The sequence below is a fragment of the Labrus mixtus genome, chromosome 11 (genome assembly GCF_963584025.1).
Source record: "Labrus mixtus chromosome 11, fLabMix1.1, whole genome shotgun sequence".
Taxonomy (NCBI): Eukaryota; Metazoa; Chordata; class Actinopteri; order Labriformes; family Labridae; genus Labrus; species Labrus mixtus.
The window spans coordinates 25,213,634-25,238,945 of record NC_083622.1 but is presented as its reverse complement, the minus strand read 5'-3'; the positions used below and the strand labels follow the sequence as shown (position 1 = coordinate 25,238,945).

Here is a 25,312-nt window from a genome sequence, read left to right as displayed (position 1 = left end):
CCTGTGTGGCAAAATACATTTTGTGGCTTCATGCCAAAAACACAGCAGCAATTTAAGGCCAGCACCTCCATTATAGAAGCGCTTCAGTTATCATCAATTCTCTAAAAAGTCCAATAATTTTCTCTTTTACTGTGTGGCAATTAGAGTGGTTGTTGTAAATTGATTTTTACTTTTTACTGTGAGAATGATTAGCATGAAAGGGTTCAATTCCCCCCCAAATTTCTTGCCATTAATTAATTCAAATAAAACTGAAGCAACTATAAGGATAAAGGATTGTTTTAAGCCTTTCCTGCTACTTTGAGAATTATACAGAGGCTTTTAGTTAACTTTTGTATACTAGCTGCGAAAGTCATACAATTTCAGTATAAATTTGCCCCAAAGAGTGGTAGATCGGCCCACATACCTTTTTGAAAGCTCATTCCTGACATGTAAAGTTTGTGATGCATACACATGGACCTAACCCTGTTTTCCTTCAGACATTATTGGCACGCTTCTCCATCTATATGTCATCCAAGAAATGCTTGGCAGTCTGCTTCAGCTGCCAAGCTTATTGTGTGCTGAACAAGTTTTATTTGATTGGCTGAAGACAAAGAGCCAAGAAAAAGTAGAGTTTGTCCTGCGGTATTCACACGTAACCCTAACATCACCATCTTTGAATGGTAAGAGTCTAGTTAAACGCTGTTGTTGGAATGAATGGCTGAATGAACCCAAGGTTTTTTCTGCTCTAGCTGTAAAGGGGTTTTTGATATATAAACAGTATCCTATACATTTGTGTTCAAAATAATAGCAGTGTGATTAAAAAAAAAAGTGAGTAAAGGTCAAAATCCTTATAATAGCTTTTATTTCCACACATTCAAATGCATTGGGAACACTGCACACTCTATTCCAAATTAAAACATAAAGAAAAATGTTATCAAATTTGTGATTCTTTTACAGACAGTGAAGTACAAGGAATATTAGGCTGTTCAAAAGAATAGCAGTGTCTGCATTTTACTTTACAAACTCAAACATTTACTGTACTGAAAAATGCTTAAAGATTTAGCTTTCCTGTGAATCACTGAACGAATACTTAGTTGTATAACCTCTGTTTCTGAGAACTGCTGCACAATTGTTTTGCATGGAGTCGACTAACGTCTGGTACCTGTGAACAGGTATTCCAGACCAGGACGATTGGGCTACATTCTACTATTCCTCTGCATTTCTTGGTTTTGCCTCAAAAACAGCATTTTTGTCACCCCATATTGTCTATTGGATTAAGGTCCGGAGATTGGGCTGGCCACTCCATAACTTTAATCTTGTTGGTCTGGAACCAAGCTGCTGCTCGCTTACTGGTGTGTTTGGGGTCATTGTCTTGTTGAAACACCCATTTCAAGGGCATTTCCTCTTCAGCATAAGGCAGCATGACCTCTTCAAGTATTTTGACGTACCCCCAAACTGATCCATGATCCCTTATATGAGATGTTAAGGCCCGACACCATAGATTGAGAAACATTTCTTATACTATGGTGTCAGGCCTATTTATCGACTCATGCAACACAAATGTGCAGCAGTTCTCAGAAACAGAGATTATACAACTAAATATTAGTTCAGTGATTCACAAGCTAAATCTTTAAGCATTTTTCAGTGTATACAGTAAATGTTTGAGTTTGTAAAGTAAAATGCAGACACTGCTATTTTTTTGAACAGCCTAATATTCCTTTTCCTTCACTTTATGTAAAGTAATCACAAATTTGATAACATTTTTCTTCATGTTTGATTTGGAATAGATTGTGCAGTGTTCCCAATGCATTTGAATGTGTGGAAATAAAAGCTATTATAAGGATTTTGAGCTTTGCTCACTTTATTTTTATCACACTGCTATTATTTTGAACACAACTGTATGTGCTGAGTCACACTTTGTTAAACTCCTACATTTGATATTTTGAACACATACATTATTAAATTATTAAATTTCACAGGCTCTCTGTAACTCCCATGGAGACATAGTTACTATGGATGCAGTTACTATATCCTGTTTTCTGACGTGATGTGTGCAGCCTGCAGTACTATAAATAGCTCAATTTGTGAAACAGGGCTACAAATACTGCCAATAAATGGACACTGGATTATTTACTCTCTTAAAGGTAAATCATGTCGGCATCACTCAAGGTGTAGCTTATTAAGGTTTTGTTCCTTACTGTCCTGATGTAAATCGTTTTTTGGACATTTTGTGTGGCTCTCTTAGAATGTGTTTATGAAGATGTGCTTTATTCATGATAGGTGACCTTGTCAGTTAACCTCATAAAGCAGTTACAGTCTGCATAAACATTAGTTTGCATACTGAAAATGCAAATATTAAATAGAAACATTTAAATGTAACTCCAAGGAGACTGGCTTGCTCCTCGTCAACCTTGACCTCTACACTGGTCAGATGTCAAATCTTTATTCTTAAACTTTGCATAATTCAGGTATCATTAGTACCTCAATGTCTGTGACTCCACTGTCAGTTATTTTTGACAATAAACCCTCAATAATGTAGTCAAGCAAACATTTCCTTGTGTCACTGAACTCAGAGTAACAATTGGAAAGTGTTGCAGCTTGAAAAAGAAAATCTCTAGAATAAACCTTTTATATTTTGTAGGGGCTTGGTCTAAATATATCTTGTATTAAAATGTGAGAATGCAAAGCCTCAGCACAAAAGTTTTTTTATCACTCCCAGTGAAAAGGTGATTAAAAGCAAGCATGCCTGTAAGAAGTTATTGCATAGTGTTTGATTCTTGTATGGTCTTTGTTGTTTGAGTTCCTATACCCTTCAAACACTTGAGAGTGTCTGTCTTGTATGGTTACTGTGTGCAGGGAGTCAGTTTTCAACCTGTATTATGCCACACTTCTATTGGATTAAAATGGTAATCACACATGTTCTGACGTCATCGTGCTTTATTCCCGTCGCAGTCTGTTGCTATTTAATTTTGATCATAAACATAAACAGCTGGCAATTGAGGCTGAGAATTTATATTGCATTCATTAGAGATCATGCATTAGGGATGTGCTGTATGTGAGCATCTGCAGTGTAAAGTGGATTAATAATTGGATTTCAAAAATGATTCCTGGAAATTAACATAAAATAACACCATTTCTCGTCAGTCTATCAATGAAGGCAAGTCCGTCCATCCATCTATTCATCACACACAGTTTACAGAAGTGTAAAGATGGCTCTTGGTGTCCAGGCTCGCCATTTGGATTAATTAGTCATAAACAGATGGCACAATCAAAAAAAATGATTTGACTTGACTGCATGATCAGTCACAAGCTTTAGAACTAGGAAGTTTTGTATTCCTGTCAACATGACAACTCTAGAACTGCTCAAACTAATTGACTTTTACTGATCATTACTAACAAATTCAGCTGTTCAGTGTTCTTTATCATAAAGTGGAGCTGCATGTGTCTTGAAAAACACAATGTGACAAGGCTTTGTTTTTAAGAGTAGAAATATTTCACTGAAATTATCTTTTCTTGACAGATTTAGCATACCAAATGTAAAATGACTGTGAATAAATCATGTTAATGGTTAATGAAGCAGCTTTCAACTCAAAGTGCACTTTGTTTGAAGTCTAGCAGCTATAATGTATATCAAAGCCACTTTGTTAAGTAGTAATCTTTTTTAAAATTCAGGTTTCAAGTGTGATTTGGATATACGTAAACCTACACATAAGGAATTTAAGAACAGCGGTGACACTATTAACACATTCACAAATTAATGTTCACTGTTGTGAAGAGACAGAAGCATCATGATGACAATTTTGAATAAATATTGAATTCCATACAGAGATTCACAGATTGAAAAATGTTTGAATTAGCCAAAGAAATTGTAAAGTCATACTCTCATGGCAGGTTAAACTTTTTAATCACATGCTCAAGCTGAGGTTTTGTCATTTACTGTAAGTGTCCTACTGTGGCCGAATCATATTCTGTTACTATAGTTGAATAGTATTTTAACATAGTGTGTCTCCCAGCCCTGGACAGCAAGAGACAGAGAAAAAGGGAGGAAGGAGAGAGAAGCGTCACATTCATACTTATTGAAAGCGTGGATGCGAAACAAAAATTGGTCGAGGTTCTTTCGGGCAAGAGGAGCAAGTGCCGGGAAACTGTCTTTGTTTATCCTCCAGCAGTCAATACTTCTTCCCCTCTGCCGACATCATGGCTTGTGTGTGTGTGTGTGGCTGTTGTGATAGTGTTTGTGTCTGGGAACATGGCAATACTGAGCTCATTGTGTTAGTCTGACATTGGCACAGAATATGATATATTATAGAGGACTGGCAGGTCACCAAACACGACTAAACTGGCTGAAAATGAGGTGGTTCCACCAGCAGGTCATTTGCTCTTCAAAAAAGTGCTTTTACAAGCTGAGTTTTAGTCTTGATTAGAAAGATGTTGAACTCAGGTTAGACCCAATCCTTCCTACTGTCTGGGTGGAGGAAAAGCTTACATGTCATTTCTTTTTCAGACTGGAGGACAGGAATTTACTTGGTATGTTTAGTTATATTACAAATATGAAATTATGAGTTATGGAACTCATTTGAAAGTGATTAATATCAGTATGTAATATAAGTTACATAAAAGAACCAAGGTAATTTGACATGTAACACAGACAGTTATCAATACAGGTCAAATGCTAGCGGCAACCTCCTGTCTTAAAAACTGAAGCCAATGCGGAAGTACAAAATGCTGCAGTTCATCGAGTGTCCGCTTGAGCCTGGCTCCAGAAACACCACAGCCAAAAAAGTCATTTTTTAGAGCAGAGATTATCCATAGTTAGTCATTGACATGATTGACAGGCGGGCTCAATGTAACGGTTTGTCATAAGGCTTAAAACCTGCCTCAGCTCCAGCTCTCAGCCTGTCGTTAGGTTGACTGAAAGTTAGGCAAAGGCAGCATTCCCAGCATGGCGGCTGCTGCCGATGAGCCTCTGGAGCGCACTACAGTCACAGATGGCTGACGTCAAGTTTCATCCATTAATATTTACTATGGTAAAATGTAACAAATTGAGAGAACTCTTTTATGAAACCCAATACTTTTTGGTTTTTAGGTTTTTGCCTTTAAAAGGTAGTCTTCAAAAAAATTAAGTCAAGCACCCATTCAGTGCTATAATGTTTATTTAGTTTTTTTTGTGATAAGGATTTTATCACCCTTGAATTTATAGTATTAAAAAAGGCTTCCATTCAGGGGCGTGCCGGAAGATAATTATACTCTGCAGATGTAGCTTTTTTCCTGTCTTCTTTTTATTCTACCTTTCATTTTCTTCCCTTGTGCAATGTGCTAATATTTCTTCCATTACCTATTACTAATTTGAGCTTTACATTTATGTTATTAGTGAACCCATAACACAAACAGATGGGTGGAATATACTGTAACCAATCATGTAAATAGCAATGGCATCACATTCAGGCTTGTGCTGATATGTGCCGGTGACTTGCAGTGTGTGCACACTTTTACACCAAGGTCAAGATCAGAAACTTCAAATAACATGGAAAGCTTTTAGTGGCGCAAATACGAGATATACAAATGAATTTAGTGGCTTTTCAAAATAGCAATAGACATAGTTAATGAAACACTGTGACATATTTTATACAGTAATGCGTACTATTCTTTAAAAAAGTGTCCTTTCTTTTTTATTCTCCAGAGCTGAAAAGTAGTTCGTGTGGAAACCCGGGGGTTCCATCAAAAGGCATATTGAATGGAACTCAGTTCAATGTAGGAGACAAGATTCGTTATAGGTGCATCACTGGCTACGTCCTGGATGGTCATTCTCTCCTCACCTGTGTGACCAATGCAGCCAGTGTGTCAGTTTGGGACTTCCCTGTTCCTATCTGCAGAGGTAAGGATGTTTTATTACTAAACTTTATTTATTTTCTCATTCAAACATGGATGTGATGACTGCTGCTTACAATGTTTTCTCCCAGCTGTACCATATGACTGGCGGGAATGATGTAATCTTCACATTTTTGGTTCCCTTGAGATATTAAGAATGAGCAGGTGGCTTTATTTAATTTGGCCTTTTTCTTAAAGTTAATTGCATTTTAATGATTGACAGAAAGTTTGATGGCTTTATGATTTGGTGACTTATCAGAAGTAGTAAAGGTTAATTCCCAATTTGATTTGTGCGTGTGATTTTAGTCATGTTACAGAACTTAAATACGGCCTGTGTGGCTCAAAAGGTTAATTAAATATGTATACTGATAGAGCAGGTAGCTTAAATACATTAGGGCTACAAACAGGAATGATATGTCTAACAGATCTTTAATTGGGCTTTTTTGTTTCTAATTGACTATCACATTTGGGCTCCAAGTCTATAAAATGTATACTGTTTTTTTCTGAGATGATGCTTTGTTCTATTCAATGAGTTGTTTACTGCTTATCTGAGGTCACATCACCTTTTCTTTTAGACTTCCTGGGTAGAAATGCAGGTTACAGGATCTACAAACTAAGCAAGGGAAGGCAATCTAGATTCTTTTAACTCAAAATGTTCGGCAGTAAAAATAGATATTTCTTTATGTTAAGTCCATAGTGGTTAAAGGGATACTTCACCTGTTGAAACATGAATCTGTATTGACATTGGGTCATATATGTAGTAGAAATGTGAAATAAATTTTGAAGTTGGTGCCTTGGTCGAGAAAAGGCAGAAAGTGTCTTTTTGGCTCATGTGGATGAAAGACACCAAATCCCAGAATGCACAGCACTGCAGGCCACTCCCACTAAGGTCAGGTTTACAGACATATTTACTTCAACACATAAGGCCATTTACACAACTGATTCCGAGATTTCTTCCAGAAGGAATTGCTTTCTTGGAAATTCTTGGCTGACAACAGACTCTATGTCTGTGTCCATAGGCAAACAGTGAGAGCACCGACACTACCAGTCCGCCCCAGCTCGAGCCGGCCCCGGCTCCTCGTCCTCACCGCCGCTGACAGGCAGGCCTTATGTCTCGGCTGCTGAGCTGGCGGCGGCCAGCAATGTAGCAATGTGGCCGTGAGACGTTTGCTGCCGACAGGCCGGTTTTGTTTCTTGGCTGCTGCGGCCCCGGTGGCCCCTGCGGCCAGCGGACAGCGGCCAAGACACAAGACCAGCCTGTCGGCAGCAGCTGTCTCGCCGCTATATTTATATATTTTTGCCATTATCAGCTTTCTCCATAGAGCCTGTTAGCATAGCGTCCAAGCAATATGGCGGACGTTAAGTTTAGATTCTGGGAGTGAGTTCCCACCCACTGATCTGTGATTGGTCTCTAGCTTCAGTGCTCAAAAATATGTGGAACTAGCATTGTAGTTTCACCCCGCTAACCGCAACAGCTTCCAATGACGCAAAATGACTATTTTTGCGTCACTGGAAGCTCCTTTTCAGACTTAAAAATACAAAGATTTCCCATCTCAGGGGAAAATGAGGGCGGGATGCATGACCATTCAAAATTACTACCAGGTTTCCAATGATACAAAGCTTAATGCAAATGGCTGAAGTATCCCTTTAAGCATCAGCTCCATTATCATGGTCCGTAAGATGGAGCAGCAGGCCATTAACATTAACAGAAGCTACAGGAGAGAAAATAGATATTTCTAAGACCACACTCCAGGGAAAGGAAATTGATAATGTGTCATTACTCAGTCAGACATTTTAACATATATTCCCTCTGTGTGTGCTTTCGTACTTGCACAAAACTCCTGAAAAATTGCATGCCCCCTACACTGTAAAAATAAAAAAGCTAGCAAAACTCAAAATTTCAAGGCTGCACAGGTTTTTTGAGTTTTGAAACCAACTCAAACACTTAAGTTTGAGCTAACTAATAATTGTTTGTTGAGATAACTTAAGGAACAGATGTAATATAACTTTTATAATAAGTTATATAAGTTTTGAGTTCCACATACTAAGAATTCCAAACAAATAAAAGTTGTGGCAACTAAATCATTTATGTTCAGATAATTTATCTTTCATATAAAATAAAACTTCAAATTTTGAGTTCTACATACTATGAATTGTAAACATTAGAAGTTGGGCTAACTAATGAGCTTTTATTCAGATTATTTTTATTTCTTATCTATAAAAACTTAAAATGTAAAGTTCTACCAACTATGAATTCCAGATAGTGAAAGTTGCCCCAAATCATACTCTTTCATACAATTACAATCATAACCAGTTCAGTAAAATGTTTTATTTAAACATTAAATGACAACAAGTTTTCCAACGGTGAACTTTTGTCATGCCAAGCCACCGAGAGACATTGAAACAAAAAGTTATTCTCTGTCTGCGTCCCCTAGACATATAGTTTAATATCTGTGAAGGAGCACATCTGGCTATGGCATTGCATAGATTTAACATGCAAGTATAAACTAGCCTTATCATGTTACTGTAACACTTTCAAAATAGGCTATACATTAACACATCTTTTACTTTCTTCTAAAAGCGTAGGGTAGATAGAACATTATTATCAACAATGATAAAATCCACAAATGTACAATGCAAACCACCTACAGGACCAGCCAACTCTCAAAACAATAGACAAAGTTATAGATAATGTTCAGGATTATGTCTGTGCCAAATGTAAAGCACTTGCCAAACAGACACAGAATAAACAACCTCTCTATTGGTTTTTTAAATAAAATAAAGATTGGATACATTGTTGGTACATGTAACTGACCTTTCTGTATTTACCAATGACTGAAAGTTAGCAGACAGCACAATGGAAAAAAAGATGCAGGCTGACCCTGAAATCAGAAATAACAATTCTGACTTCGGCAACAGAATAAAAAAAACTAAAAAAGGTGCTACAGTGCTGCATTTTAGCTTTTTACTGGTAACATGTGTAATGTTTATAAAAGACTGGTAATGCTATAAAACATTCCTTACTTTGTGTAATAAAAAATTATTACTCCGTAAATCGAAGTCAGTGTTCAACAACTGTTAATTAACACATAGTGATTAAACAATAGCTCCTCACAACTCTGAGGGGTCAAAACATATTCAACTCTTCCAACAAGGATAGCTATCATGTCTTTTCACAAAAAAATAAAAAAGACCCAACTTTGACAATAACAATAACAGCTTAATTGTTGACCATACTAAGTCCTTGGCATGTTACATGGGCCAAGCAGGCCAGCTAGTATGAGAATATATGAATATTTAAAAGAAAAAGATGGGCTTGTGACTTAGTGATAGCATGGCTTCTATCTCCTAAAACACTGAACAACTGATGGAAAGTTTTATGAAGATGAGCGTAACAGCTTCAAAAGTGCACTTGAGTTGTTTTGGGAACTCCCATGTTCAGGGCACACAGACCTGGTAGATCTGTGAGGGCATCTATCAGCTTCTTACTTTTTTTTTTTTTTTTTCTAGTCAAAGTCAACTTTATTGTCAATTTCAAAATATGCCAGACATACAGTGGAATCGAAATTTCGTTTGTCTCCGTCCCGCGGTGCAATACAACCAAAATAAGGTAAAATAAGATAAGGTAAAATAGATAAAATAAAATGAGGTAAAAATAAGATAAATAATATTTACAGTAATAAATTTAAAGAAAAAGTAAACTTGTGCAATATGTGCAATGTGCAGTAAACTGAGTGTACTTTTGAATAGTTACCTTCAGAGTTATTAGTCCAGAGTTCTTGGTGGCGAACGGGAGGGGGTTTCAACGTCCAGTGTTTGTGGGGGCAGAGGGGAGGGAAGGAAGAGAGGGGAGAGAGTTAAGCTTCCTGACAGCTTGGTGGAAGAAGCTGTTTCCCAGTCTGGTGGAGCCGGCCCGCAGGCTGCGGTACCGTCTCCCCGATGCCAGGAGGCTGAAGAGGCTGTGTGAGGGGTGGGTGGGGTCACGCACAATGCTGGTTGCTTTGCGGGTGAGGCGGGTACCGTAGAGGTCCAGAAGAGAGGGGAGTGGGACGCCGATAATCCGTTCAGCAGCCTTCACTGTGCGCTGCAGGGTCTTGCGGTTGGCAGCAGTGCAGCTCCCAAGCCACACAGTGATGCAGCTGGTCAGGATGCTCTCGATGGTGCCTCTGTAGAAGGAGCACATGATGGATGGGGGGGCTCGTGCTCTCTTCAGCTTGCGGAGGAAGTAGAGGCGCTGCTGGGACTTCTTGGCCAGTGATGTGGTGTTGGTTGTCCAGGAGAGATCCTCACTGATGTGAACCCCCAGGAACTTGGTGCTGCTCACTCTCTCCACAGCGGCACCGTCTATGGTCAGTGGGGACTCTCTGGAAGTCGACAACAACCTCTTCCTGAACGTCGACAAGACCAAGGAGGTTGTTGTCGACTTCCGGAGAGTCCCCACTGACCATCTCTGCACCACGTGGCCAGTTGGCTGACCTCCATCCTGTAGTGTGTCTCATCGTTGTTGGAGATGAGACCAACCACTGTTGTGTCGTCCGCGAACTTCACAATGTGGTTGCTGCTGAAGGATGGACCGCAGTCGTGGGTCAGCAGCGTGAAGAGCAGGGGGCTGAGCACACAACCTTGGGGGGCCCCAGTGCTCATGACGGTGGTTTTTGATGTGCTGCCGCCGACCCGCACTGTCTGAGGCCTCTCGCTGAGGAAGTCCAGCAGCCAGTTGCACAGGGAAGTGCTGAGCCCCAGCTGGTCCAGTTTGCCGATCAGCTGCTGAGGGATGATGGTGTTGAATGCTGAACTGAAGTCTATGAACAGCATTCTGACGTATGAGTTTTTGGTGTCCAGGTGGGTGAGGGCTGGGTGAAGAGCAGAACAGATGGCATCCTCGGTGGATCTGTTACCTCGGTATGCAAACTGGTAGGGGTCCAGGGTGGCGGGGAGGGTGGATTTGATGTGGGCCATGACTAACCTTTCAAAGCACTTCATGGCGATGGGGGTCAGTGCAACGGGTCGATAGTCATTGAAAGTGGATGGTGAGGGCTTCTTTGGAACGGGTATGATGGTGGTGGCTTTGAAGCACGACGGAACAACAGCCTGACTCAGAGAAGTGTTGAAAATGTCCGTGAAGACATCTTTGAGCTCCTCTGCACAGTCCTTCAGCACACAGCCAGGAATGTTATCTGGACCTGCAGCCTTGCGGGTGTTGATCTTGGAGAAGGTTCTCTTCATGCTGGCTGCAGTCAGGCACAGGGTCTGGTCGTGGGGAGGGGGGGTGGGGGTGGGGGCTGTTGTGTGCTTCAAACCTGGCAAAGAAGCTGTTGAGGTCGTTCAGCAGAGAGGTGTTGCTGTCACAGGTCTGTGGCTTGGGTTTGTAGTCCGTGATGGTCTGGATACCACGCCACATGCTCTGTGCTCTGCTGTCCTTGAAGTGTCCGGTTATTTTTAGTGTGTAGCTGCGTTTGGCTTTCCTGATGCCACGGGACAGGTTGGCCCTCGCTGTTCTCAGGCAGGCTGCGTCCCCAGCTCTGAAGGCGGTGTTCCTGGCCCTCAGTAGCCCGCGTACCTCTCCTGTCAGCCATGGCTTCTGGTTATCCCGGGTGGTGATGGTTCTGGTGGTGGTGACATCAGCAATGCATTTGCTAATGTAGGAGGTAACAGTGTCAGAGTACTCCTCAATGTCTGTGTGTAGTTGTTGTAGGTGGCTGCCTGCTTAAACATCTCCCAGTCTGTGGTATCAAAGCAGTCTTGTAGTGCAGCAGAGGCCCCCTCTGGCCACACACGTACCTGCTTCAGAACTGGTTTGGTGACTTTAACCCTGGGTCTGTAAACTGGCATTAGCATTACACTGATATGGTCAGAGTGGCCGATGTGGGGGAGGGGTGAAGCTTTGTGAGCACCTTTAACTGATGTGTAAATCATGTCCAGAATGTTACCTTCTCTTGTGGGAAAGGTCACGTGTTGGTGGAAGTGGGGTAAAACCGTCTTGAGATTTGCATGGTTAAAATCCCCAGCGATGATGAAAAATCCGTCTGGGTGAGCTGTCTGTTGCTCACTGATGGCGTTGTAAAGTTCCCAAAGTGCGTCGATTCTATCGGCATTGTTGGTGGTGGGGGGATATATACACAGCGACCAGCAGGGTCGCTGTTATCTCTCTCGGTTGATAGAAAGGACGGCACTTTATGATCATGAACTCCGCCAGCGGTGAACAGTGTTTACATACCACAGCAGCATCTCGACACCAAGCATCACTGATGTAAACACAGACTCCACCACCTTTCTTCTTTCCTCCTTTAATAAGGATTCTGTCCGAACGGTAGCATGTGAATTGTTCAAGCTGAACGGCGGAGTCTGGGATGCATTCGTTCAGCCATGTCTCTGTGAAAATGTACACGCAGCCGTCCCTCACGTCGCGGTGCGCAGCTCTCAGTAGCTCTATATTGTCCATTTTATTGTCCAGAGATCTTACATTTGCCAGTAGAAGAGTTGGAAGAGCGGACCTGTGTGGTATTTTAGCCAGTCTTGCTCTTATGCCTCCACGTTTACCTCGCTTTTGTTTCCGCTCGCACCGTTTACGTCTCCTCTCTGGGGGGTAAACCGGCTCGCGAAGCAGTCCCAAAGTTTGAAGCTGTTGTCTTAGTGATTCGGGTAATAACTCCACAGAAAGGCTGTTACTGTTTAAGTCCAGTAAAAATCGACGGCTGTAATTGTGTTTTTCTATAGTAAAACACGGAGAAAAGTCAAAAGAAGTTAGAAAAAGAAGAAAACACCGCTCTATCGGGAGAGAGAGGGGCCACTGCGACTGGTCGTGCCGCCAGCCAGTCAAAGACTTATAGTAAGAGCTTGGCTTTCAAGCTCCTGACACGCTGTGAGCAACTAGTGGAAAGTCCCATGGAGGTGTGCTGAATAGTTTCAAAAGTGTACCTGAGGTCTTTTGGAAACTCAATGTTTAAGGCATATAGCAGGCCAAAAAGGTAGGCAAACACAGTAGGGAGGTCTGTCAGATCTGTGAGTACAATTGCCTCTTCCAACGCAACAGCAACACTGTTGACTGTTGGAAATGAGGTAGGTGCACCATCATCTACGATAACAGTCAGGATACCCATCTGGACACCTTCGATCTGCCTGTCTTCTGGATCAGTGTCCTGTTGAAACCACGAATTTAACAAAATTAAATATGAATTCTGCAAAGGAAATAATAACTTGTAACTAGGAAAACATTGGTTTTATTGTAAGCCATCAATCCCAATAAATATTGGGAAGAACATGAGTAAACCTTTCAGTTCTCCCATCAATAGTTTGGTAGCAGGTCTATTGTTTATCTTGAGATTGTGGTTATATTTTAAAGAAAATTTACTTATCCAAGATTAAATGCATAGAAGACTATACACATCATTCACATTACACTTAATGTGCACTTATTTTTGACTGTATTCACCAAGCATTTCAGGAAAAGTTTCTCTGAACTGTCATGGACAAATATGGGCAGACCTTTGAGACACGCTCTCCTTCGATGCGATGCAATGTCTGATGTCTTGAAATCAGAAAAAAATAAAGAAATAGGACTTTTGGTTAAAGTGAAAGGCCAGGATGTCAGACGGCCTGGTGGTTATGTTGTACAGAGGCTGCAGTCCTCAAATTAACTGCATGTCATTCTCTATTCTCTAATCTCCGACTTGATCTGTTGTCCTTTACAATTAATGCATAAACCCTACAAAGAAATATATCTAATACATTCTAGTAAATGGCATGTTTTAAGTTAGGATTCATTATTTTGAAGTTAGAATTTATTTTTTACTTTCTTACTATGGTGTGTCTTGTCTAATACAAAAACGCTGCCTAATGTCAGAATTAAGAAACTTGCCAATTAAAAGTCAGACTCTGTTTGAATTTTATTGGGCAGGGATAGGTAAATAAAATGATAAAGCATGACTTTGTTAAGCTTTCTTGAAATTAGATAAGGCCACAGTGACATGATCAGCTCAAATGCACCATATAGTTCTACAGTATAATAAGTTGAAAGTTTTTCATACCTGACAAAATCAGCTATAATTATTGTATTTGGCAATGGACACTGTAAATTCCAGAACTATCAAAATGTTACTATAATGTTTCACCTTACACCAAACACAAAATAAGTAGCCATGGCAATGTGAATATCCATAAACAAATCTGATGTTTAGTAGATGAATTTACCTGTTCATCGAGCCTATCCAAGAGGCTTTCCATGTCTTGTCCAAAGGCTCCTTTCCTGGCACGATACAGTTTTAGCAGTCGAGGACAGTACTCGTCTAAGGCTTCTCTAAAGTTCCCCAACAGGTCCTTCATAGTGACACGGTAGAACTCCCTGCAAATCTGTGGAAAACAAAAGCATAACAGCAAAAGCATAGATATAATTAATAATTGAGTTGATAGTAAGTTCAAGATCTAGTTCATTTGAGAACACTTGCAGCAAAAAATACATTAATACAACAGTGTTATACAGGCTACTTTACACAAGTATGAAAATGTTTCAGCAAAAACAGCTAAACTTTTGATGTCATAAAACTATTGCTTACACTGTGAATAATCCAATGGATGACACTGTGCATCCTTGCTGTGAAAAGCACTCAGAAACAGACTACTTAATATTTATTATTATTATATTTAAAAGAAAACCTGTCTTGCCTGTTCTTCAAGAAACAGAGCAGGCCATCTCTCCTGGATTTCCATTACCATAGGCTGCACCTCGACAATCTCCTTTCTCCTCAGGGAGAACGTGAGGTCCATCTTCTGTCTTATGAGTTCAATGTCTTTACCCTTCTTTTTCATTTCATCCACCAGGACAAATCTTTGGTCTTCAAGTGTATCATCATCATAGTTTTCCGGATGATCAGGCACATGATTCACTTCACCTCGCTTTGGTTTTTTCAAGGAAAACCTACCCCCATCAAGATCTTCATCTCTTCTTCTTTTCTTGTTTACATTGACCTCATTACAGCCAGCCTGGCGCAGCTTTGATCGGTAGTTTCCAAGCTTGTACTTTATGCTTGTTGTCCAGCCATCATAACCTGTGCCACTACCAGGCTCCCTAAGACATGGATATTTGCTGACAAGTTCAGAAGCAACAGATTCAATTTGATATTTGTCAGGATATGCTTTCAGAGCAAACACTTCTTGAGCCAGCTTATCCAGAATTTCCATTTTCATGTCTCTTGTTACACTTAGACCTTTACCAGTTTTTTCATGTATATCATTGCCCTTACACAGCTTTAACTCAACATCATATGAAAAAGAGGGGACCAGAAAAGGAGACGGCCACTCTGAAATGCTTCGCATGAAGGTTTTACCAATCGAAGATGAGCTGTGGGAAGAGGCTGGCGAACTGACACTGGCTGTATCAAGCGAAGAGATGGGGGATGCTTGGGGTGGTATTTGTGAGTCATCATTCCAAATAATGTGCAAGACGGCCCTTTCTGCAGGCAACTCTGCAATGTCCATCAAGTTGCAAAGCCTGTTACTGAAATCTGGGTCTTCATATTGTACAGAGAAATCACCTTTAAGTCCAAGTTTTTCCCGTGGTTCATCTTGAAGTTGCTCAACAGATTCTGGAGGCTCAGTCAGCTGAACTTTCCGGATGAGTTTTGGGTTTACGTTTATGCGCAGCAACATAGCCTGTAAAGACAAAGACAAACACAAGTTGTGCAGGGCTGTCAGTCAACAATCTCAAATGATTAACGGTATGAGAAGTTACTATAGCATTAACTGCAAAAATTTAATCAGAGGTTAAAAGAGAACCAACATGTTAAAAAATCAATTCAGTATGTACTGGCATTCACAAAGGATTAGTGTGATTGTGGATAAACTCTGGGGACATTCTCTAGGTCCAAAGTCACAAAACATGATCGAAAAAAAGTTATTTGCTGAAATGTGCATTGTCAAATTTAAGAAAAAATGTAAGCCCCAAAATATCAGGGTGTTAAGTGCATGCATGTATGTTACACAAACATGGTCATCAAACAATAATCCATAATAATCCATAAACAATAATAACAATCAATAACAATAATCCATAAACAATAATCAAACAATAATCAATAAGAATAATAATTTAAAAAAAAACAATAAAAACAAACAAAATATACTTATACACATGAACAGAGTGCTGTAAATAAGACCACTAGTTAACTTTTTCTTTTGCATTCTATGCAGGCTATACATACATACACAGTCGCTTGCCAATTAATTAGGTACACTGATCAAAACTAATGCAGTAAAAAAAGCCATACCTTCATGATGAATACAATTTTGTTATTGTTGAATCTGTCTGAGGGGTGTTGATTTATTTTCATTGTCTTTAAGGATTATGTAATTATTTTGTGGTATTGTTTAAATGTACTGGGTTATAGTGATACATTGTTCATATTAACCATATCCTAAATAATGGGATGGACAGAATATGAAATACACTTTTCAATATAACCCTATACAGTTCAAAAGGTAGACAAAGTTATGATAGCCTCCAAAATGTCCATGAAAGTATATTAAAACCTCTCTCTCTGACTAAATCAGTAATATCAGAACAAAATATTCATTATAAAGGTGGGATTTTACTCCAGGGTGTTTGTTTTATACTTAATTCGTTCATCTAGGTGTGCCTTGTAAATCTGGAAGTGTATCTAATAAAGGTAATTCAACCAAGAGCAATAATCAAACCCCCAAACATTTAGCTAAATCTTCCTGAGACTAATACTGTATAGACCATCTAAACAAACAACCTGCCATGTTACTGGCTAATTTCACCGCGTAAAATAGTATGTTTATCGTTCAAAAATGATAATTCACACACGATTTTATGCGCTCAAAAAACTCACCTTCATATACATGACGGAGAAACATCTCCAGATTCTAACGGGTAACATAATGGTGCCTTGTTCCCGTTAGCAAGCTAATGTTCGAGGAGGCATATGTAACGGTAACGGCTGGAGTTGTCCACTTACAGCCATATTAACCCAGCAGGATATCCAAAACACGACCGACAAAGTATAATTTGTATGGGATAACTGTAAAGCCCGCATATCATTGCAATATTCACACAAAATAGGCCTACTTGACGTTAGGTCGATGCTCCACTTGAGAAGGACAGGAGAGATGACAGCACATGTGAGAAAGCAAAAGTGTGGATGAAGAGCCTTGGATATTTGCGTTGGAGACCCTGTACTTTGCTCACAGAACTTAGTCTGACCTCAAATCCATAATTTTGAGTTAAGGCACCTTATATTATGGAATTAGACCAGCATTTCACAAGAAACTTATTAAAGATAGTTGAGATTAATGCTTTAATAAAGTTAACAACACAATTAAATAATGTTTGTTTAGTGCACTGAAAAATTCCTTTAAGGCCAACAATTTTAAGTTTTCCTTTTTACAGTGTAGTATTTTTTCCGCATGAAGTCTGAGTAAGCTGATGTGAGAACGCAGCAAGATATAATCTGCAGAATTCACTTCGAGTGTGTGGGAGGGGATGATGACATTTATTCCCTGTGATCAGTGCATGATCTTCATACACACTTGCGTACAAAGATCAGGAGGATTTCAGGGGCAGTCCTCCTGAAATTCTCAAGCCATTTTCACATATGAAAAATTCTAGATCCGCAGGCTCGTTAAAAACAGCAGGGATCAAATGATGGACATCTGTTTTCTTTTTGCCTCTGGGCGATACCGTCTTATATTCATCAAAACGTTCAACGTGTTTGAACTGCACTGCGAACCCAAACAGTTTCCCACAACAGTTAAGAAAAGAAGCAGAATGGTCTTGTACCTCGCCGTGTCATGCTCCTACTGTATCTATTACTCTTCTTCTTTGTGTGTTTTGTTGTTTCTACTTCTTCTTCTTCGTTTGTTCTTTAATGTTGGTTAGCAAACATTTACTAGCAGATTACCCCCACCTGGATTGGGGCGTATACTGCCTTGTGTGATTGCCTTTATCTCCATTTGGACGTATCTGAATTTCCTTAGGGAACCTTCCCAAGGGATTAATAAAGTTCCTATCTATCTCTCTATCCATCTATTTGTCGTGTGACTGCAGGCAGTGAACTGTGACGTCCTTAATGGTTCGGGACGAATACAAAAAACGTTACAGTCCTAGAATACAGCCAAGATAAGTTTATAGGGTGGAGTTATTTAAAACAGTTTAATAGTCTGCAAAGCTTGAGGTGTTAAAGATTTTATTTCCTGACGTGGGATTTTCATAAATGTTTTTTGCTTCGGAGCATTTTGGAGAATAAGGCATTTCCCGCGACTTGAACCCCTTAAGATGATACACAATACGTAATCAAAGTAGAGTGAAAAGCAAGTGGAGGTGGCTCATTGAAAAGTCTGGATGATTGACTTACTTATGCTCTACATATCATGCTGTTTATCACTTGCTGTGCTGAGATGAAACCTGTCTTTACTGATGCAAATAATCCACTCCAGCACTCGTGTAGAATGACACTGCGCTAGTGAGAACGTGATCTCTTTCTTTGTGATTATTTGAGCACAGCAGGGACATAAACAAATGTCAGTGTAGCATGTAATTTCAGAGAAGTTCTGTGGGGTCTTTACAGAGGACTCATTTTCTCACTCAGTGTGAACATTGGGCACTTTTCCATCCAAAATATGTGAAGCTGTCCAGACACTGCAGTACACAGACCATTGTGCTGTTGACTATAAAGGTTTAAAGATGCAAGCAGTTTAATATAGGAAAGTTACATTTAATGAATATGATATGCTTGTTTCAATCTCTGTTTGGACACTGTCTCTGCATTTGTTAAACAAGAGAGCTGTTCAGGTGAAGAGGTGAAGAGATATAGATTTATACTCATCGTAGGTTGAAAAGCAAACCTTAAGATAAAATATTCCAGAAACAACAATCTTTACCCCTGCTTTTCCTATATCAGCCTTCCTCTACACCAAAGCATCATACTGCTGCTGCAGTCTCGTTGTAAGACAGGGAAAAACCTTGATAGTGATTTTTGTTATTTTCAGAGACAGCCTCCATTTCATAGTATACCACAAGGACATATAAACTAACATTAGGCTAAAGAAAAAACATTGAAAGCCATTCCACTCTTCAGATCATTTACTTCCCATCTCACAGAATACTTTGCTTTTGTGTTTTCTTATTGCTGTTAACTTAAATAGTGTATCTCATTTTCAGAACTGATCTAACCGAGTTTACTGAGTCAGAAAGCAAGAGTCTCGCACTAAGGTCTTTGTAAAGTAAGCCTATATGGGATTTTTTCTTAATGTATTATTTTTAAGAGCATTAAACTATTCTGCTTTGGGATTAAGGGAATAACTGTGTTTCTCAATACAAGGCAGTCATCTTGACTGATTGTGGATTTTGATAATATATTCTTTGTTGAAACAAAAAACCTCACATCTTTAGGATCTTGACTTTTTTAGATGTATGTCTCTTTTATTCTACATTTTCTTTGTAATGAAAGTCATTTTAACTTAATGAATCATAGACAGTGGACGTTCATATTTCTGTTTTTGATTGTATTTATCCTTTGGCAAAGCAAAAACCCATACCTTTAGCTTTGAGCTGAATCCAAGAAAGAAAATGTTCCTGAAACAACCTTCCAACCTTGTGTGCGCGAACCCTTTGATACTTACATAATTCAATTTTCAGTGTTTCCCCTGCCAAGAAGATACAACTGTTTCCTTTTCTTTTACCATATTCTATTGGTTCTTTGAAAGATTTTTGTCTAAACATTTATGATACCAAAACAGTTTTTGTTCACTTGCCAACTTACAATATTTTAAGACACGCAAGAGTAAATATAAGATAAGGTACTGCAGCTCTTATAGTGCAAAAATGTTTTTTTTAACCACACTGTGATTTTAATTGTGTTCAAGAGAATCCCCTGTCTCTGAACAGAAACAGTCTTGTAAGACATTGTAATATTTGAAAAGTCAGTGCAAGCTATGATATTACAAAAATATAAAGTAGTTTAACACAAAATCCAGATATCACTCTATCACTAGTGCACTATAGATCTGGATAAAATAATATTTTTTTCTCCACTTTTTAAAAAAATAATATTTTCACGTGTGGTGTATTGGACAGCTTAATATGTAATATTTCAATAAGATCTTTATCAATCACACATTCAAAAAAAAAATACATTGGAAATAAACACATTTATTAGTCTCTCTCTCCCCTCTTCTTTTTACAATCAGCTCTGTGATCTGAAACATCTGAATAATGTAGGTCAGTAGGTAGAGTTTCTTACAGGCTGACCTCTTATCCTTCTCCTGGGCAGGTTAGGTGTTATTAAATTACCATGGCGATCTAACCTTGTGAGAAGGGACCATTAGTACTGAAATCCCAGATATAGTCCTGAAGTTACCTCGGATGACCTAAATGCTGCATCGTAGTACATCCCCCAGGAAGGAACTTTCAGCATAAACCCCCACATCTAAATGCAAAGCTACTGGTAGCCTTTTGCAACACATTCCTGAATAGTTGATTCAAACTTCTGTACTGCCACTGACCAGGAAAATTAATAGTTATGATTTTGGGTTGGAACCAGGGGTGGCCAATTCAAGGGTGGCCCCTGGCCCCCTCTGGCCACTTGCTAGATTTCATCCCTGTAAACAAGCCTGGGTAGCGAAAAGTTTTGAGATTTGATAGATCAGGACTTTAAACATGAAAGCAACATTTGCACTTTTTAAAATGAAAGCAATATTTTAGTGCTTGAGCTGTGTTTAGAACTATATGTACATTTTTGAATAACTTGTGCATTTTTAATGTATCAGAAAATGTTGTTTTCTGATGTTTATTAATAGCTTTTCTGGGCATACATTTACCTAACATAGGAAATAATTCAGTCATTGATTGATTACTGATTATTAAATTATATGCAAATAAAGTATGACCTGTCAGACTTATTGCCATTGCCATCCTGGTAGCTATGATTCCTGTTGGTAAATAATTCATTTTTTAAATCACCACCTTTGATGCCCTATATGTGAACAATCCAGACATACAGAAGGGAAGATAAAAACAAAAAACTCTCAAATGCACCACCCTCAACCTTAGCTTCGAACCCAATCACTCCTTTAGCCAGCAGAGCAAATTTGCTCATTACATCACATTGTACTGTGTAAGGCACAGCCAAAGAAAATGGTTCAGCTTCAGCATATGTATGAGAAATGGAAAGCTTGGAGGATACAAAAAGCTGCACATGGAGGGTTCTTTTCCATTTCAGGATGGTGTTAGCCTCTGTTGCCTTGGGCCAGAAACATCACTCCTTTTCAGGCCTGGGCACTGCTTGAGCCACTCTGTCTCTCGCCTAAATCCAGCCCGGCTCCTGTATGTGGGCAGATGGTCCTTTGATCTTATTTCCTCAGAGATGCTGCCCTTTCTGCTCATCACCGATTGTTTCGCACTGAACACACAACAACACAAAAGCACTCCACAATCCACTGTTCACCCCCCATCATCTCCAAAACACCTCAGTATCTCAGTCACCTTCTTTTGTTTCTATTTCTCTCTTTCATCTTTATCCCAGTTCACTTCTCCTTCCTCTGTCCAACTTAAGAGGTGCATCTTGTTTGTCAAAGGTTTGTGTACAGAGGACAGAGAATCACATAGAGAGTGGAGCTATAGGGAAAAGTGCAGTGAAACATACAGCAACAATGTCAAATACATGATTTGTTTAAAGCAATATAAGACAACTACAGAGCCTACATCTGGTCAGTAGAATTATCAGCAAAAATTATATTTGTTGGATAGCTTTCATTCAAATAAAAAGTCACACCAACAGTGTTTACCATAGAAGAACAACATGGAAGTCTCTTTGATTAGTGTTTAAATGTAGTATTTCTTTTCTTTAGCTTATATTTGTGTGAATGACAACACACATACAGTAAACTACTTTTTTTAAGAAAAGCAGAATGATAAGGTTAGACTCTAGAGGGGCCTTTATGCAACTTTAATAAATGTGTAGTATCCATAAACAGTAGGTTGTATCAAGCTTACCTAACTACAGGTTCTATCCTTTTTAAATGAACCATAAACATATTGTTCATGCCTCACTGTTTATTTCAAATGCAACACTAGGACTTCAAATATCCATAGAAGATCAGTGAGAGAAAAATCATTATACGTATATAGTTGTTATCAGTGTAGTGTCAAAAAGATGAAATACGGAACAGAAAGAAAACAGAATCAACTTCAAGCAGAGAAACAGTGAGATGGAGAAGCAAACAGCTTTTCTAATCATGAGTAACTATACTGCCCTTCCCAGGAGCCCATTTCAATTCCTTCCATCTAAATTGTCTCTGGACGTTCATTAAACCAGGCAGTGAGACAGCAAACAGGGACAGCATGGTAACACGGGAATATGGTTTATTGATGCACTGTCCTTCTTTCTGCCATCAACTGTCTGACGGTATAAGAGAGTTAGGCCAAAGATAAACCTAGCTCCTTAAAAACATTTCCATATGGTAGCGAGACTGGAGTAAACACACATCTCTTTGCAATGCCCTTATAGCTGTCTGTTACACAAATTGAGAATGCAAATCTGAAAATTTAACACACCCACTTGTCCATGGCCAAGTTTTTTTCCACAGTAACAGCTGATATTGAAAAGGCTTGATGTCTTTACAAGTGGCGTGTCCAGACTTTTTGACTGGAATGACCCGAACAGGGAACTATGCAGGGATGGTGTTAAGGATGGGAAATATGACCATGTACACCGTGCAACACTACAAATGTATCCACAGGCAAAGATTTTGCAACATTTCAATTGCTTATCGTGCTGCACAGCAAATCGGGGCTGGATTCTTGCAAGTTTGCATAATTCTAGTGCGACTCTGGTGTGATTTGCCTGTGAACTGTGGATGTCAGAGAAATGCTGCCACTTAGCCAAGTTTATTTGATCAGACATGGAGGAGGAGGCATCATATGTCTTAACATTAAAACCTGTAACTCTTCAAAGAGTTATCTACCTTATTGATTAGACTTTAAAGCAAACAGAGCTTTTGGGACGTAGGGAACACATCTGTCACACATCTTCTATTCCACAGACATCGGTTTGAACAGCCTTGACTTACCATGTTTTTATCTGACAGTCTTATCTCCTTCAAATACTTACATTTTCTAATCTTTATACATCTTACATTTACGTGTTTAAAAAGTGGTTATCACTGCACATGACCTTAATGTACAGCAGAATCTCCATACTGATTTATTGTCAAGCTGCTTGTTTGAATTAGGCAAAAATAGCCCGATGTAGTTCAGAATATAGAGTCTGTCCAGTCAGATAGCCATGTTTTATCTTCCACGTTTCATTTGTATTGGTGTTTTCATGTTTATTTTTTTACATTTTTATTTTTTATCTATTCATCTCTTCTCTTATGAGTCATTTCAAATCTGATTTGGGAGAGGGATGGTCACTATTACGACCCCCAGCAAATATGCATTAGGCAGTGTAATTTGCATCTCTGCACCCATTACAGATCTCTATATTCCTTTACTAAACCCTATGAATGTTTAACATGTTTTGTAGCTGAGCAAATGAGGGACTTACTGTAGACATAGTCACTGCCTTTGCATTAGCATAGGGCTTATTACAATGGAAAAACCTGAGGTAGTGTAGAAAATTATACATGAGTTCCTTCCCTTCTCTCCTTTGGGGTGAATATTTCTAAGTAGGAAGACAAGCGTTGTATATCTGATCAAAGTCAAGGGGAGAGAGGCTTAATCCCTCCTCAAGTAGCATTAGATTGCTGATGCTGGGGATGTAAATGAGCTCAGCTAATCCTCACCACCATCTTTTTTCTGTACACTGCCACCATGTTTTAAAAGCGAGAGATCCTAAGTCCCGAGCATGCTCTAATGATTTGCTGAGGAACACATTGCCCAGCATTCAGTGGCTCTTTTATGCCACTAAACCTTGTTGGCAGACTGCACCTCAAACGGCGCCATGCATCCCAATGAAACAATGCGTTTGAATACATGGAACCTGTGAGGCATTATGTAGTCGAAGCCATTTAAAATTTTCAAGCTGTGATGCATTTTTTGAGCCTCTAACTGCAGTTTGCCAGTTCACTATTTATAGTACCATGCATGAATGCTTCTCAAGGAAGAGCTCAGAACCCAGTCTTCTTCTGTACAATAATGAATCGCTCCCATGCTTCTACCCAATTTTCCTGTGCAATTTAATAGACTTCAACTGTGGACACATTAATGGGTTATAAGTGCGGTTGTTATCATTAAATGTGATTGTGTAAATCTATCCCATGCCTTAGAGGAAGCACTGTGTTGAAATATTGGTGATTAATTCCTAGCACATGCACCAGAGAATGAATTGCTGCTTTTCTAATTTTTCCAAAATGTCTCTTTTTATTTTGCTTACAAAGGGCAGTTACTGGGTGCCGTATTCACTTTTCTCTGTCTACCCATATACAAAAATACCCTTTGAGTCCCTGTTGCACACATTGCTCGTGGCTTCTTTCTGCCACCACCTGAGTTGAATGTTGTTCAAAGATGACCAGAGAGCATGCCTGATATCATGGAAAACATGTCATAGAAAGCCATGAAAAGTATATTTCTGCTTTCTTTCAGCATCCTGTTCTGATGTGCAAATTTTTGTTTTTGTTAATGGATTGTGGGAGAACTCTGACATTGTCTCTGTTTTTTTTTCTATGACAAAGTCAGTAGTATCATTTGCCACAGTGGCAGCATTGTGTCTGCAGTGCCTTCTAGTCAAAGCATAGAATACAAACAGAGCTGGATGACAGACTGTTTCTGCCCTCTCTCTGCATGCACCTCAAGGCCTAACTCAATGTACTCTTATCTACAAACTGTGCCTTATGCCTGTGTGTTGATATTTGATTGATGTATATATCAACTTTGCTCATATGATGCCCTTAGGCCCTGGCAGATTTCCTGCAGATTTTTGGATAACAGAGCTAGTTACATTTCTTTTGCATTTTACAATATGAAAATGTGGACAGTCTTGTACTGTAAGCACATTGTCAATTGATTTACAGCTTCAAACACATCCACAGCACTGAAGGGGGGTAAAAAAAAGAGATGTACAGCATTTGTCCTTTCTTGTTACTGTATCTTTCTCTTGACTTTTTTTTCAATTAGACTTTGATGTTGCATGTTGTGAAGTGTGAGTTTATAACATTATTAACCAAATATTCAGCAGTTTGAGCTCTAAGGCCTGTCCCTGTGTTTTGAATAAGATAAGTCAATTTCTTTGTCAGGACTTTAACTGATTAAGTGAGTTTAGTTTGGATTGTAAGGTGTCATAAAATGACCTCGTCTCACACTTTTGTCTGTTTTAAAACCACTAGGGAATGGAAACAGATATTCTTTTGGTTTCCTCAAGTGTTAAATGTTGCTGGTTGCTCGTGTATGTAGTTAGTTATTATTTAATGTCTACTGATGGTGCACTCATGTCCTGTCCCGTGTAACAGGGTCACT

General features: G+C 39.2%; 1 protein-coding gene across 1 annotated transcript in view; it reads left to right on the top strand.

The window, feature by feature from the left end:
- The window catches only part of LOC132984272 (CUB and sushi domain-containing protein 3-like), a 226,300-nt gene that overhangs the window by 42,587 nt on the left and 158,401 nt on the right, over positions 1-25,312 (top strand). The window contains exon 4 of the mRNA XM_061051035.1: positions 5,660-5,854. Within this exon, the coding sequence (XP_060907018.1) occupies positions 5,660-5,854 (195 nt within the window). The remainder of the gene's footprint in view (positions 1-5,659; positions 5,855-25,312) is intronic.